Below are 13,701 nucleotides of genomic sequence, written 5' to 3' on the forward strand. Positions count from 1 at the left end.
AACCAGCCCCAAGACATCAGATAACCCACACACTAAAGACTAAGCACATTTCCGTCAAAAATAAAATGTTATTTTTTTAAAATAACATTTAAAATAATAAAATGTTATATCTTTTATTATTAAAACCCAAATATCCTTCCTGGAAGGAGATTTGGGTTTGCTTGGAGGGTTCATGTATGGGAAGTATGAGCATATCGAGGTATTTTAGGTTATTTATTTATTTAAATTCGCTGTTTTTAATTTAATGTAATTTTAATTTATCTGATTTTATCCCGGAAATTGAAAAAATATCTCCTATTTGGATATTGCAGTAACTCTCATATTTATTATTATAACAAAGAAATTATGTAATACCTGCACACATATTAGTTATTGTTATTCCTTCCTAGCGTAAAATTTAATTCTACACACCTCTCTGCTACATTTAGTATGATGCATTTATATATCTCTCTACAGATGCTCTGGGCTGATCACAATTCATAAAGCTACACTACAGCAAACTCTTACATCAGCTGTAGTGTCACTTCACATTTGTACATTACGAAGTGCACTTATACCCACAATATACATTTGCATCTCGTGAAAACTAAAGCTAAATAAAAAGTTTTGACCACTTGCAAAGACAGCAAGTCTTAGTCAAGTCTTGACTAAAACTATAAAAAAAAAAAAAAAAAGGCTAGATGTATACTAAAAAGTGTGAACAGTATGCTAATTTATATTTTCCATTATACAATTTTATTAATCTCTAGAGAGTTATATACAGGGTTATTTTTTTTTATATGTACTCATTTCCCATTAACCTTTGTGTTGAAAATTAAAGAAACAGGAACTGTACAGTTTAAGGTGAGTAACTTACATGATTACCACATAATCTGTTATCTATAGAATTACCACTAACTGTAAAATCATTTTTATAATTTAGAATGATTTGATACAATAAATCTCAAACTGTTCATTACCATTAACATGAAATAACTTTCCATATATACCATAATTTTAATATTAAATAAATATTCTGTATAAAAACTTATATATAGTATTTCACATTAAACTATACTCACATATAGGGAAACAGCATTTACAAAAAGCTCACTTAACTGATTCAGTTGATCTTCAAATTGAGACCTACAGATATGAAATACTGGTTAACAAATTTTTACATCATTGGTTAAAATACTATATAATTTAATATACAATAGATATAACATCACATGAATATCCATTGAATCTACAAGAACCTCTTCCATTAATATATAGAAGACTACTAGATAGTCATCCTACCACATAAGACCAAAGTATCCCCAAATATCTGCTAAGTCCATAAGCCTACAATAATTTTTGAACTGTTAAAAACTACAAGAACCTGTCAGGTGACCTGCCACCATATTCATAACTATTTTGCTTTGTGCTTGAAGAGTGGTATCAGCCTGAACAGACACTGACACAAAATTTTAAATTGCATCTGTTTGTTCAAGATGACTTGCTTTTCCCTCTCCCACTACTATAAACATTGGCAGTCATACACAAGTTGCTTTAGAAAGATTTATTAGCCTTTTTACATAAAAACGACTAGGAAACTGAAACTCAATCACTCAAAATGCTCACTACTCTGTGGGTATTTAGCTATATACGAAGTTTTGAATTGTATAACGACATTATGTAATTTGAAAACTCTATAAACAACTTTCCTATAAACAAAAATTATAGGTCAATGTTATCTGTTTTCCCAATAGCTCTATAAATATCTATAGTCTTACAGGAAGTTTTATTATTATTAGCTATATGGTGCAAGGAAGCCTGAGACTTATGCTGCACCAGCCAAAAAAAAATTCCCAAGTTACCCTAAGAGAGAGAGAGAGAGAGAGAGAGAGAGAAGGGAATCACCAAGAAACAGAAGAATGATGATATCCAGCTGAGGACCCTGGGTGTGCCAAGCCCATACTCAGATGTGAGCCCCTGGGGTACGAAAGATAAAAACATGAAATGCAATATTCACTTAAGTAGTCAACTTCTTGAGATGTTGACTACTTAGAAAGGTAAGAATGTGTGTAATTTCCAAATTTTGCACACATCACACCCTGCCAAATTTGAAATAAATCTAAAAATGAAAGTAACTACTAATATTGAATTTATTTGAATTTTGCACAGGTACAAATATGAGAATTTCTCCAAAAAAAAAAAAAAAAAACTGGAACAATTTATTAAAAACAGAAAAAAGATATCTCAATTAAGAATCAATCATCCCATCCACATTACTAATGCTAAAAACAACAGTGTGCAATAGTAGTTAACAACTCAGAAGAATAAAATTACTAGCTGGTTAACAAGGTATAATAACCTACACCAAAATCAGATAAAGATGCTGACCATTTGCATTACTAAAAGATAAATTCCAAATTTAAACTTCTCACATAAAGGAAAAATAGATAAATCCACTTACAAAATGCTGATACCATCAATCTTGAACCAGTAATTTTTTAGAAACATAAATACTCATAAAGAGAATAACCCTATCTTAAATATTTAAATATTATTTGTGGCATGGTGTGCAGGTATATCAAGAACTGGAAATTGGTGAAATAATGATCATTTAAACCTGCATGGAGTGTAATCTGTCTTTAATTTCTTAAAGAATCACAGATTATTCTCAGACATCACTTTTTCACTGACTGTAAAGCCAGCAGAGCTGGTAACTTATAGTGATATGATTTACATAAAGCTGTTAATTTTGATTATACATTATTTTGATTAGACATCATTACACATTAATCTGCAATACTGTTGTTTCATAACAAAGAATTTCAAAATTTTCCCCCCTTTCTCCTAAATTTGGTACACATATACAGGGGCATTAATTCAAATCAAGGAAGAATGGACAAGTGATTTAGAGAGGCTTTTTTTTTTTTTTTTTTTTGCTGATGCCGAGCCTTGCTTTCTTGTATCATTTGCCACTACTAATGCTAATCTTTTAAACCACTCCCAAACGTTGTTGACTTACATCAATTATTTGCAATCTATTATTTGCAATCTACTGAGCTGTTTCATTTATACATTGTGTGTTCATTATTATGGATTTTTGATGGAGATGGAGATAGACACACAAGGGGGATTACTCTATGTAAGTGTTTAATCTGAATCTCCAAAACTGTTCAAATTTTCAATGCACCAGAACTTTGTGCTTTTAAGAAAGTTTGCAGGATAGCAGAAAATAAGATCATAGAGACAAATAATTTTATAGATTTTGATGGGTTAAATCCAAATTTGAAATCAGATATAGATTTAGAGGGGAATTCAGGTTATGCTCATAGTTGAATTTATTTTCTGTTTACTTCTCTTTCTAAGAAGCAAATGGAAAATTTCTACTTAGTTTGGCTAATCAGAAACAGAAACCATCGTTGTAGTGTACAAATATTTGAAAAAATACTTCATATTATAAATATTGTTTTGTTAAGGGTAATATACTGTAATTTTATAAATTTAATTTTTTTGCCATGATTAAGATAAAAACTAGAGATGAGCTGAATGGATGATTCATCAGTGAATTACTGCAGGTGATCTCCTAAGTGTCACAATCTTTTATCTTGCAGTGACTGTGCTGTCTTTGAGCTGTTTACTGCAGGATACAATAGTGTCACATGAATCATAATTCGGCATTTTGTCAGATGAAACAGTGCTTTAGAAAAAAAATGAGTATGCTCGATACTTTTTCTAAGGCACTGTTTTATTCCATGCATAAGGCTGCATGGAGGGTTTACCAGGGACAGAGGCGCCTCCGTAGCCAGGTGGGCAGGAGCGGCAGTGCATAGCACACGCTTCTTGATTAGACCGGGGTTCGAGCCCGTGACCACCAAATACGGAGGATGCGGAAAGGTCAGGGAATGACCACCGCATATCCCCGGAGCAATATGGCCTTAGTTGCTAATGCTCCTAATAACAAACAAACAAACAAACCAGGGACAGGAGGTGCTGGTACCACATGAGGTTGTAAATCTAGATGATTCAACTTCTAGAGAAACAGAATATATACTATGTAACTTTATATATACAGTGGATTCCGGTTATTTGGGCCACCGGTTAATCAGGGCAGCCATTTATTTGGGGCAAATCTTAAAAAACAGAAACCAATCGAGAAAATAGCCAGGGTTTACTTCGCTTAATTGGGACAGCATGCCATTTAATCGGGGCAAGGGACCGCAGCATTGGAACGACGGTACGTGGTTCGGTCAAAATTCTGGAGGTCACAACCATAAAACAATTAGCAGTCACCTGTTTATTGGGCTTTTCTGTTAGTGAAATATATCATAAACGGACAGTAAACTCGATCTTACTGAATTTGCGATAATACCGACAGCTGGAATTCTGTGGGTTATTATGGTGAAATGTGTTTACACTTCCATGAAATCTTCAATCATATAAAAAAATTAATTTTCAGATCTTCTCTTCATTCCTATTTTGAAAGCTTTGTAACTTGTTACTCCGTTCTCACTTGCGCGTATCGTGTTACTTGCAATTTGTGTGTGCCATGTTCTTTGTTATTGATTGCTTATCTTTTTACTGTTTTAAATAACCCCACCCACAAATGTCAGTGAACAGAAATTTCAACTAGTTAGTATGTACATATTACAGTACGTATTAATTATTCCGATTATCACGTATATTCTTCCGATTTTCAGATATCATTTAATTTTTTAATTGGTAAGGTAATAAAGGGTAAATCTGTGCTTAATATATCATTGCTTTTATAGCCTGTGGATAATATTCCTCCTATTTTCACAAATTAGAATCGCTGTTTAATAGAATTAAAATTCATTTCACAAACGTGATCACAATGACCGGCGCTTACTACACATTGTATAGTGAACGGTACTTTACTATGGTGAGTTCGTCGTAACGTGATTTGGTTGTACAGTGAATCAATTGTAAAGGGGGGTACATTGTATTTTTAACTATTTACATGAAACTTCGGATAATTGGGGCAGCCACTTAATCGGGCCAAAATGCACTAGTCCCGATGTGTCCCAAATAACCGGAATGGACTGTACATATACATACATACATACCAAGAGCAAAAGATAATAGCATTGTAGTGCAATTATCTTTCAAGGGTAGGAAAGATTATATTGTTATACATGAAGAGTTATGAGGCAATACTCAAAAAACATCACAAGTTAGGCTAATATGTATGAAAGTGTTGGGAATTCTTCTCAAGCATGGTAGAAGAGAGTTTATGATCAAACATTGTCCAATCAATCTTATATAATCTCACCAACCTGGGGGGGGGGGATGAGAGAGAGAGAATTATATAAAGCTCAATGAGCAAAGTTTTTCTCAGTGTGAGAAAAACTTTTACCCCTTTCTCAGCTTGAGAAAAGAGAGAAAGAACTACTTTTTGTAAAGGTAGAATGCACTAAAATGGAAAAGGTGCAAGAATGTGATGCTATTAAGGCATATTATTTATTAGTACCCCCTCCCACAAGCTAACTACCACTAGCTTGTGGTGGTTAGGAAAGATATTGTTACACATGCAGAGTTATGAGGCAATACTCAGAAAACATCACGAATTAGGCTCAGTGTGAAAGTACCACTAGCTTGTAGGGGGACTAATTTTACTGCAGCTAAAAGCAGCAGTAGCTTTGATTCCTGAACTACTTGAAATTGTGAACTACTTTAAACTATCCTATAGGTATGGGTGTTGGAGACAGAGGACGGTCAACTGCCCTATGCCTTGACACCTTGTGGGGCAGTCCAGGTCTTTTGATATATACTTGGACTGCAGGAAAGCTTTTGAGACTGTCGCATATAAAAGACCAACTGTACAAATTGGAGCAGTGAGGCATTAAGGTAAAGTTATTGCTATGGATAAAGGATGGTTCAGTGGGAGAAGACAGTGGTTATCAATAAACACTGCTCTTTGTTGGCTAATGTTATTAGTGGAGTCCCCCAGCTGAGAAAGGGGTAAAAGTTTTTCTCATGCTGAGAAAACTTCAATCCTGGCCCATTGTTTTCTATATTTATTAATGATATTGATGAAGGTATATCAAGCTTCCCAAGTTTGTCAGATGATATGAAGGTATGCTACTGCAACGAGATCTAGAAAAATTGGCAGATGACTGAGAAATGCAAGGTACTGCATATGGGAGCATTGATCCCAGATTAATGTACCAACTGTGTGGTACTACATTCAGGGTAGTGGAAAATAAAAAAAACCAGGAATAATTGTGCATTCAGATTATGAAGTTTTCTGAGCACTGCAGACAGGCTGCCAGGACAGCTCATGGGATTTTTTTCAATGATATACAGAAATCTTGCTATCAGAGATAGGGAGGTGATTATCCCATTGTACAGGCAATGGTTAGGCATAAAGGTCTGGAGGCCAAATTTTAAGAGGGATATAGATCTGCTGGAACGGGTGCAAAGAAGTGCAATGACATTGGTGAGGGAAACAAAAGGGTGTTCTTGCCAAGAAAGGCTTCAGTTCTGCACACTGCAGCATCTGGAGACTAAGCACCAGCAAAGTAAGCTGACCGAGGTGTTTAAGGCTTTCAATGGATTCAGCAAGCTCAGTGCTGATGGTATTCTTCCCTTGCTCAGATTACAAACACGAAAGGACAAATTCAAATTGAGGAAGAATGGTTGAGGGATAGATGTGCAAAAATTTGATTTGGCCAGTTGGTGGTTAACTGTTGGTACAAATGTTTCCCATCTGTTGTTCCACAACAACAACAACAATGGTTTGAAACAAAAGAGTTTGAATCAATTCAAGGAAGTAGACAAATTATTGAATGGGATGGACATATGATGTGGATTCTCCCCCCCCACTGATGTTATATAAGCTTGCTTTCTTGCATCATTTGTTACTACTAATGCTAATCTTTGAAACCCGCTGCCATAAGCTATAGAAAAGAGGAATTCACAGGAAAAGGAAAATCTGATAAGGCTGTTTTCCCTGAATAAATGCTGGCTCGACATCTTGAGTACTGCTGCAGATTTCTGTTTTTGAACACTAATACAGAAAGAGCTATAACTGGCTGTAAGACCACAAAAAGGAATGGGGAATTACTAACAGTTGTTCAGAGTGCTAGAACTAATATAAAATTCCATTATCATGGGGAGGGGAGGTCTGATTTTCTGGAGATAGACTGGGGTTTGTAAGCAGGCTGCTCACATGGTAGTAATGTTTCTGGTTTCATTAGATGACTGATTTCTATATCAACATGTAAGAGATGCCACATGAAAGGGCAATATTCTTGATCTTGACCTCACTTTTACTAAAAATGCAGCTGATATTTAAAATTTTAGTATTAAGAACCATTTGCAAGTAATTATAAAATACATTAATGTAGGCTATATCTAAAGAGATAACTGCTAAGGGTAAAGGATAGGGTTTTAATTTTCACAAGGAAAAAATTATGATGGGCTCAGGCATTATTTAAATTTTATTTAATGGGAATAGTTGGTGAATGTAACAAGTACAAATGCTAAATGGGAAATGTTCAAAGAAATTATTTTAGAATTTACTCCTCTCTTTTTATACCTTCAGAATAGTAGTCCTAAACATTTTTGCACAAGTAGGCCACATTAAATGGCCAAATGTATGGTAAGGGCGGCACCTAGAAACAGAAATGTGAGTATACTTAGTTACTAACCTAAATGCCAAATTAAGAAAATTTAAAGAGAAATACTGTGTTATGTTTTAATATATGAAATTGTGATTTTTTTTAATATATGAATAGATAATATATGTGCATTTATTACAAAATATGACTGAAATTTTGAATATTCATGTAGTTTAATAGTAAGAAAAAAAAAATCATAATCAATAGCTTCCTTTTTTGATGAACATAGAGGTGGAACACACTTTTTTCATACTAAATAAAACTGAGTTTGCTAATTAGGGAGAAAAAAAAAAAAAAACAGAATAATTATTTACCATCTATCACCGAACAATCGCATTGATTCACTGAAGCAGAGAATCTATTATAGGTCTTTTAAAAAGTGCTAGCTTAGTCCAAGTATACTAAAATAAAACTATCCTAAAAGTAACTTTCAGAGATAATATTGTAAAATTAAATTTGCTAGTTTAATTAATTTCTCTGCAATCTGTAACTCCTTTCAGGAAAACTAGAAAAAAATATATGTAAAAATAGCATGCAGCAACCAATTATCTGAGATGGCTGAGGGCAGTTAGTTAGTTATTTTGGTTTTTAGGAGCACTAGCAACTAAGGCCATATTGCTCTGGGAATATGCGGTGGTCATTCCCTGACCTTTCCACATCCTCCGTATTTGGTGGTGATGGGCTCGAACCCCAGTCTAATCAAGAAGCGTGTGCTACACACTACTGCTCCTTCCCACCTGGCTACGGAGGTGCCGGCTGAGGGCAGCACAAAGCTGTTAATAACACTACATATTGCCTAAGAATCCCTTTTTAAAATGTTTTTTGTTCCAGACAGATCAAAGTGGATGACCATTAAACTCAGGAAGTTAGAAACAAAAAAGAAAATTACATGGGATGAACATAAATTATCACATTAATCTATAATTAGATAGTGTGAATCAGAGCTATAATACTCAATACGTTCTACGTTGATATTAATATTTGTAAAATAATAAGAGGAGTTTACCTCAATATAGTACGCAGAACACTTCCGTATGATACTCTCCAGAAATTAAAACGAAAAAAAAATCGAAAACTTACATTAGAGTAAAAAATAAATAATTAAAAATCAATTTAACGCAATTAAAAATTAAAAAGAATCTAACGAAAATATTCAAAACGATTTTCCTTCCTGAAGCTGACAACGCTTTTCGACCATATGTCGTGATCACAGGAATGAAAATTACCGAATAGGGTTGAACCTGAAACTTAAATAGTGATTATTTGTCTTCGCGCATGCGCATTAAAAGGTCCACGCATCGGAGATCAAATATGGCCGCCGAACATTAACAGAATTCTCGTGTAATTTAATTTCTATGGTTTCTGCAATAAATTCATATGAAAAATCATTTTGAATATTTTTGTTAGATTCTTTTTAATTTTTAATTGTGTTAAATTGATTTGAGTTGTGTTAAATTGGTTTTTAATTATGAATTTTTTAATCTAATGTAAGTTTTCAATTTTTTCGTTTTAATTTCTGGTGAGTATCATACGGAAGTGTTCTACGTACTATACAAAGGTAAACTCCTCTTATTATTTTACAAATATTAATCTATAAATAAAATTAATCAGGAACTAAGGCAGAATATGAAAAGACTTTGTAGTAAAGTGTTTCACATATGTGAATATGTAAAAGGAAGGAACTGAATTATATTGTTCCACTACAAGAAAAGCTTTGATGACCCTGATAATTCCAACGAATGGGTTAAAGGGAAGCTGTTTGTATACAGGTATATAAACGTATTTATTATATTCATATGAAATACTGAACTGTGTGAAATGAGAGCATAATTTATTACATGATAAATTGTAATCTTATTTCATAGTAGGATTCACTCAATGGAGCTTAATAGAAAAATCAAACAGAAATCTAGCCATAAAATTTACTTATAAATGAGGCAGAATCACATATGCTACTGTGTCCCTAAATGTGACAAAAACAACAAAACATATTATAATTTTAAATAATATGTTAATTTGGGGTGGGTGAGAAGAGTGGCTGTAACATATAGTATCTACCAAAACTTGATATACAAATATTAAGTTCCAGAAATAGCATGAACTTGGTTGAACCTGTCCTCAACTTCAATTCTTCAATGGCAAATTCAAACAGTTGCTTAAGTGTCATAATTTTTTTTTTTCAGAATAAATGTGTTGAAGGCTGGCACGAACAGCTTTACAGTCCCCCCCCCACCCTCCCCAAAAACAAACACTTTTATTAGATGTTCTTGCACAAAAATGCCATTCAGAGTTTGAATGAAAATGAAGTGTATTTTGTGGCAGCAAAGGTTTTTATATTTCTGCTTTTGCATTTTCAGCTGACTCCATCAGCAAAATAGAATACTTTTTTAGGTTTTCCATTTGATTTTGATGCTAAGAAATCCATCAGACATTTCTGGAATAAGGCATAGCTACAGTATTATGCTTGAGCAATTCAGATATTATTAAACTACTGTTTTCTAAGATTATTATCTATAATAGGCACAAAAGGATGAATGATCAACTGCAAATTCATACAATGCTACCCTTGATTGTTGTGCTGCTCTGAAATTATTAAGTGCCATAGCAATTATTTTAACAACAAAAAAAAAAAAAAAAAAAAAGGAATTCATCCAATGATACAGTTAATTTCAAGTGATATTCAGTCAACAGATTCTTACTGTCTCAAGGTAATTTAATTAATTTAATATCTTTTCACAAGATTTTTAATGTGATTTTGGGTGATGAACCAGGGTAGTAATTCCACTCACTGAAGGCAGAGATGAAGTGGAAAGGTTGGAGGGAGGGGCACATAACTCTAGGAAATATAGTGTTCAGCTGTAGAAAGGAACTTGATCATCAACTATTAGCAGTGATAACATATATATTTTTAACTGGCTTCCTATATTTACTTATTTTAATGTTTATTTCCATGTCTTAGAACTATTAGCAGTGTATATTTTCACTGCTAATAGTTCTTATCACTTCTAAGTTTAATTCTAACAAAAACAGACTTTATCTGGAGTTCCTCAGGGTTCACTGTTGGGTCCATTGTTGTTTTCTGTATTTATAAATGATATTGATGATGGTATATCAGGTTTAACGTCCAAGTTTGCAGACGATACGAAGGTTGGCAGGGTTGTTAATGACACTAATGACAGTACACTGCTGCAACAGGATCTAGAAAAGTTGAGCAGATGGGCTGAGAGGTGGCAAATGAAGTTTAACATTGACAAATGTAAAGTACTACATATGGGAAGTAGTAATCCCAGATTAACGTATCAACTGTGTGGTACCACACTGACAGTGGTAGAGAATGAAAAGGACCTGGGGGCAATTGTGCAGGCAGATATGAAGTTTTCTGAGCAGTGCAGATGGTCTACAAGAGTAACTCGTAATGTCTTGTCAATGATATACAGGAATTTTACTAGCAGGGATAAGGAGGTGATTATCCCCTTGTATAACGCAATGGTCGGGCCACGCTTGAGTACTGTATACAGGTCTGGAGGCCTCATTTTAAGAAGGATGTAGAGCTGTTGGAACGAGTACAGAGAAGGGCAACAAGATTAGTGAATGGAACAAAGGGTTGCTCTTACGAAGAAAGGCTTAAGTTTTGCAAATTACAGGGTCTGGAGACTAGGCAACTGCGAGGTGATCTGATTGAGGTGTATAAAGCCTTGAATGGTTTGAGCATGCTCAATGTGGATGGGATTCTTCCTCTTGCTCATAATAATCGCCTGAGAGGGCATAAATTCAAATTGAGGAAAGGCGGTTGTAGGATAGATGTGCGGAAGTTTGCCTTTAGCCAGCGGGTGGTTGATTGGTGGAACAAACTTTCATCTGTCGTTGTAGAAGTTGATAGTTTAAATAGATTCAAGGCAGAACTTGACAAACATTTGGAGTGAGTGGATGGGTGAAATAAGGGGTTTTTTTTTTTTTTTTTTGGCTGATGCTATATAAGCTTGCTTTCTTGCACCATGTGCCTTTGTTAATGCTAATCTGAAACGCACTTGAAATGATCTTGGAGAACGTATATATCTTAACACAGACAGACAAAGTATGAAAATTGTACATATACATGCATACATATTCACAAAAGGATTAAAATAAGCTAATAAATCATGTTATGCACAGCTAATTTTGTCTTTTGCTCTAAATAATATTTTCTTTTTTTTAGCTGGCTTCCTATACTTACCATTTTACTTATTTTAATGTTTATTTCCATGTCTAATTTTCATCTTCATTAAATACACAATTTTTAGTACAGTCAGTCCTCGTATAACACGTGTTTACACTACACGAATTCGATCATACACGATTTATAAATAGGGGAACAATATATCTTATATAACACGAACCGAATTCGCTTATGTACGATTCGCCTTTGTGTTTACAAGAAATGGCAGTCGAACGCAGAATCACCCCAACTGAACGCAACACGATAGGAATGAAGAGAAGATTCTGAAAATGTTTTTTTTTTTTTTTATATCAGTGAAGGGGAAACCCATTTCACCATAATAACGTAAAAACCAACACAATTCCAGCTATCGGTATAATCGCAAATGCAATTAGATCGAGTTTACTACCAGTTTATAACAGATTCCACTCGCAAAAACGCAACTGGAAATTGTTTTATGGTAGTACCTAGAAATGTGCTTTAGTAAAATGTGAGGTGTTAATAGTGTATCTCTGCCTTTACGGTGTTGTTTATTCAGTTGCTACACACGCATGCAGCTTTGTTTATGTGTATCAAGCGTGCCTCCTCTTTTTGTAATTGTGCTTTATTCCCTAAAAATGAGTAAAATACTTAAAAGGTGTGAAAAGGAAGAGTCCTGGTGAAGACACTGCAGATTCACAGAGAAAAACAAAAGCAATATCGATAAACAGAGGCGGACTGGGTCAAAAATTCTTACCCGGGAAAATTTATAGTAGTCTCATTCTATGGTTTGTGGCCAAAATCACACTGGGCTCCGGCCCACCGGGGTTTCCCCGGTAAGGCTTATGGCCAGTCCGCTTCTGTTGATAGAGAAAAAATATCAAATTGTGAAATGCTTTGAGCAAAATGAAAGACCATGTGATATTGCACGTGCTACAGACCTAAATGAGGCAACGCCGAGAATTACAAAGAATGCAGAGAAAATAAAAACTTTCATAGCAGGAACAACTCAAAGTGTAATTAAAATCCATTAGATTAAGACACAAGGAATTGGAAGAGATGGAACAGCTGTCATCTGTTTGGATAGAAAATCAAACAAAAAAGTTTGCTTACAATAGAAGCAAAAGCATTAGCAATATTTTATTACATAATAGTCATAATAAAATACTTGCGTATTACGTAAAATACTTACGTATTACGTATTTTATTACGTATAATAATAAATAATCGTAATAAAATACTTACGTATTTTATTACGATTATTTATTGTGTTTGATAATGTTTTGGTTACAAATGTGTGTTCAATCTTGGGTGGTTGGCACCTAACCCTATTTTTACCATAGGGCCTGTTGTTTATATTGCACGATTTGGCATTGCACGAGCGTTTATAGGAACACAACTATCGTGCTATACAAGGACTGACTGTACTTCAATTTTTGGTCATTTACTGTGCATTCTAAATCTTCCTTCTCTCTCCCACCTTTCATAACTTTTATATTTGTTTATATCAAATTTTCATACCAAATTCTCTATAACCTTTAATATATTCAAATATATTAAAGGTTGACTATATATATAGTCAACTATATTAATATATATAGTTAAGACTATATATATTAATATAGTCTTAACATCTTGCATGCTACCATTTTAATGTATCATTCACATGTAATAATGATTCAGTTTTTCATCTTCCACAACAAACTGTTGGTAACTTGCATTCTTTTATTAAATGGTCCACGAAAATTATAAAAAGAAATAGCAAATCTGCAGGATCTGCCATTTTTATGCAAACTTTTTCTTCCCTTTAAAAAAATATACTTATGCCATATTATAATATTTAATTATATAACATAATATATATATATAAATATAATATTATATTTATGATATTTAAGGTACTCTGTTTTT

At 33.8% G+C, this 13,701-nt stretch overlaps 1 protein-coding gene across 1 annotated transcript in view; it reads right to left on the reverse strand.

The window, feature by feature from the left end:
- Positions 1 to 13,701, reverse strand: part of LOC150084162 (uncharacterized) — a 72,030-nt gene that overhangs the window by 33,075 nt on the left and 25,254 nt on the right. Inside the window, exon 6 of the mRNA XM_090376140.1 lies at positions 1,062 to 1,125. Within this exon, the coding sequence (XP_090232266.1) occupies positions 1,062 to 1,125 (64 nt within the window). The remainder of the gene's footprint in view (positions 1 to 1,061; positions 1,126 to 13,701) is intronic.

This window comes from Mastigoproctus giganteus, chromosome 6 (assembly GCF_048544385.1).
Source record: "Mastigoproctus giganteus isolate SK-2022 chromosome 6, ASM4854438v1, whole genome shotgun sequence".
NCBI classification, from domain to species: Eukaryota; Metazoa; Arthropoda; class Arachnida; order Uropygi; family Thelyphonidae; genus Mastigoproctus; species Mastigoproctus giganteus.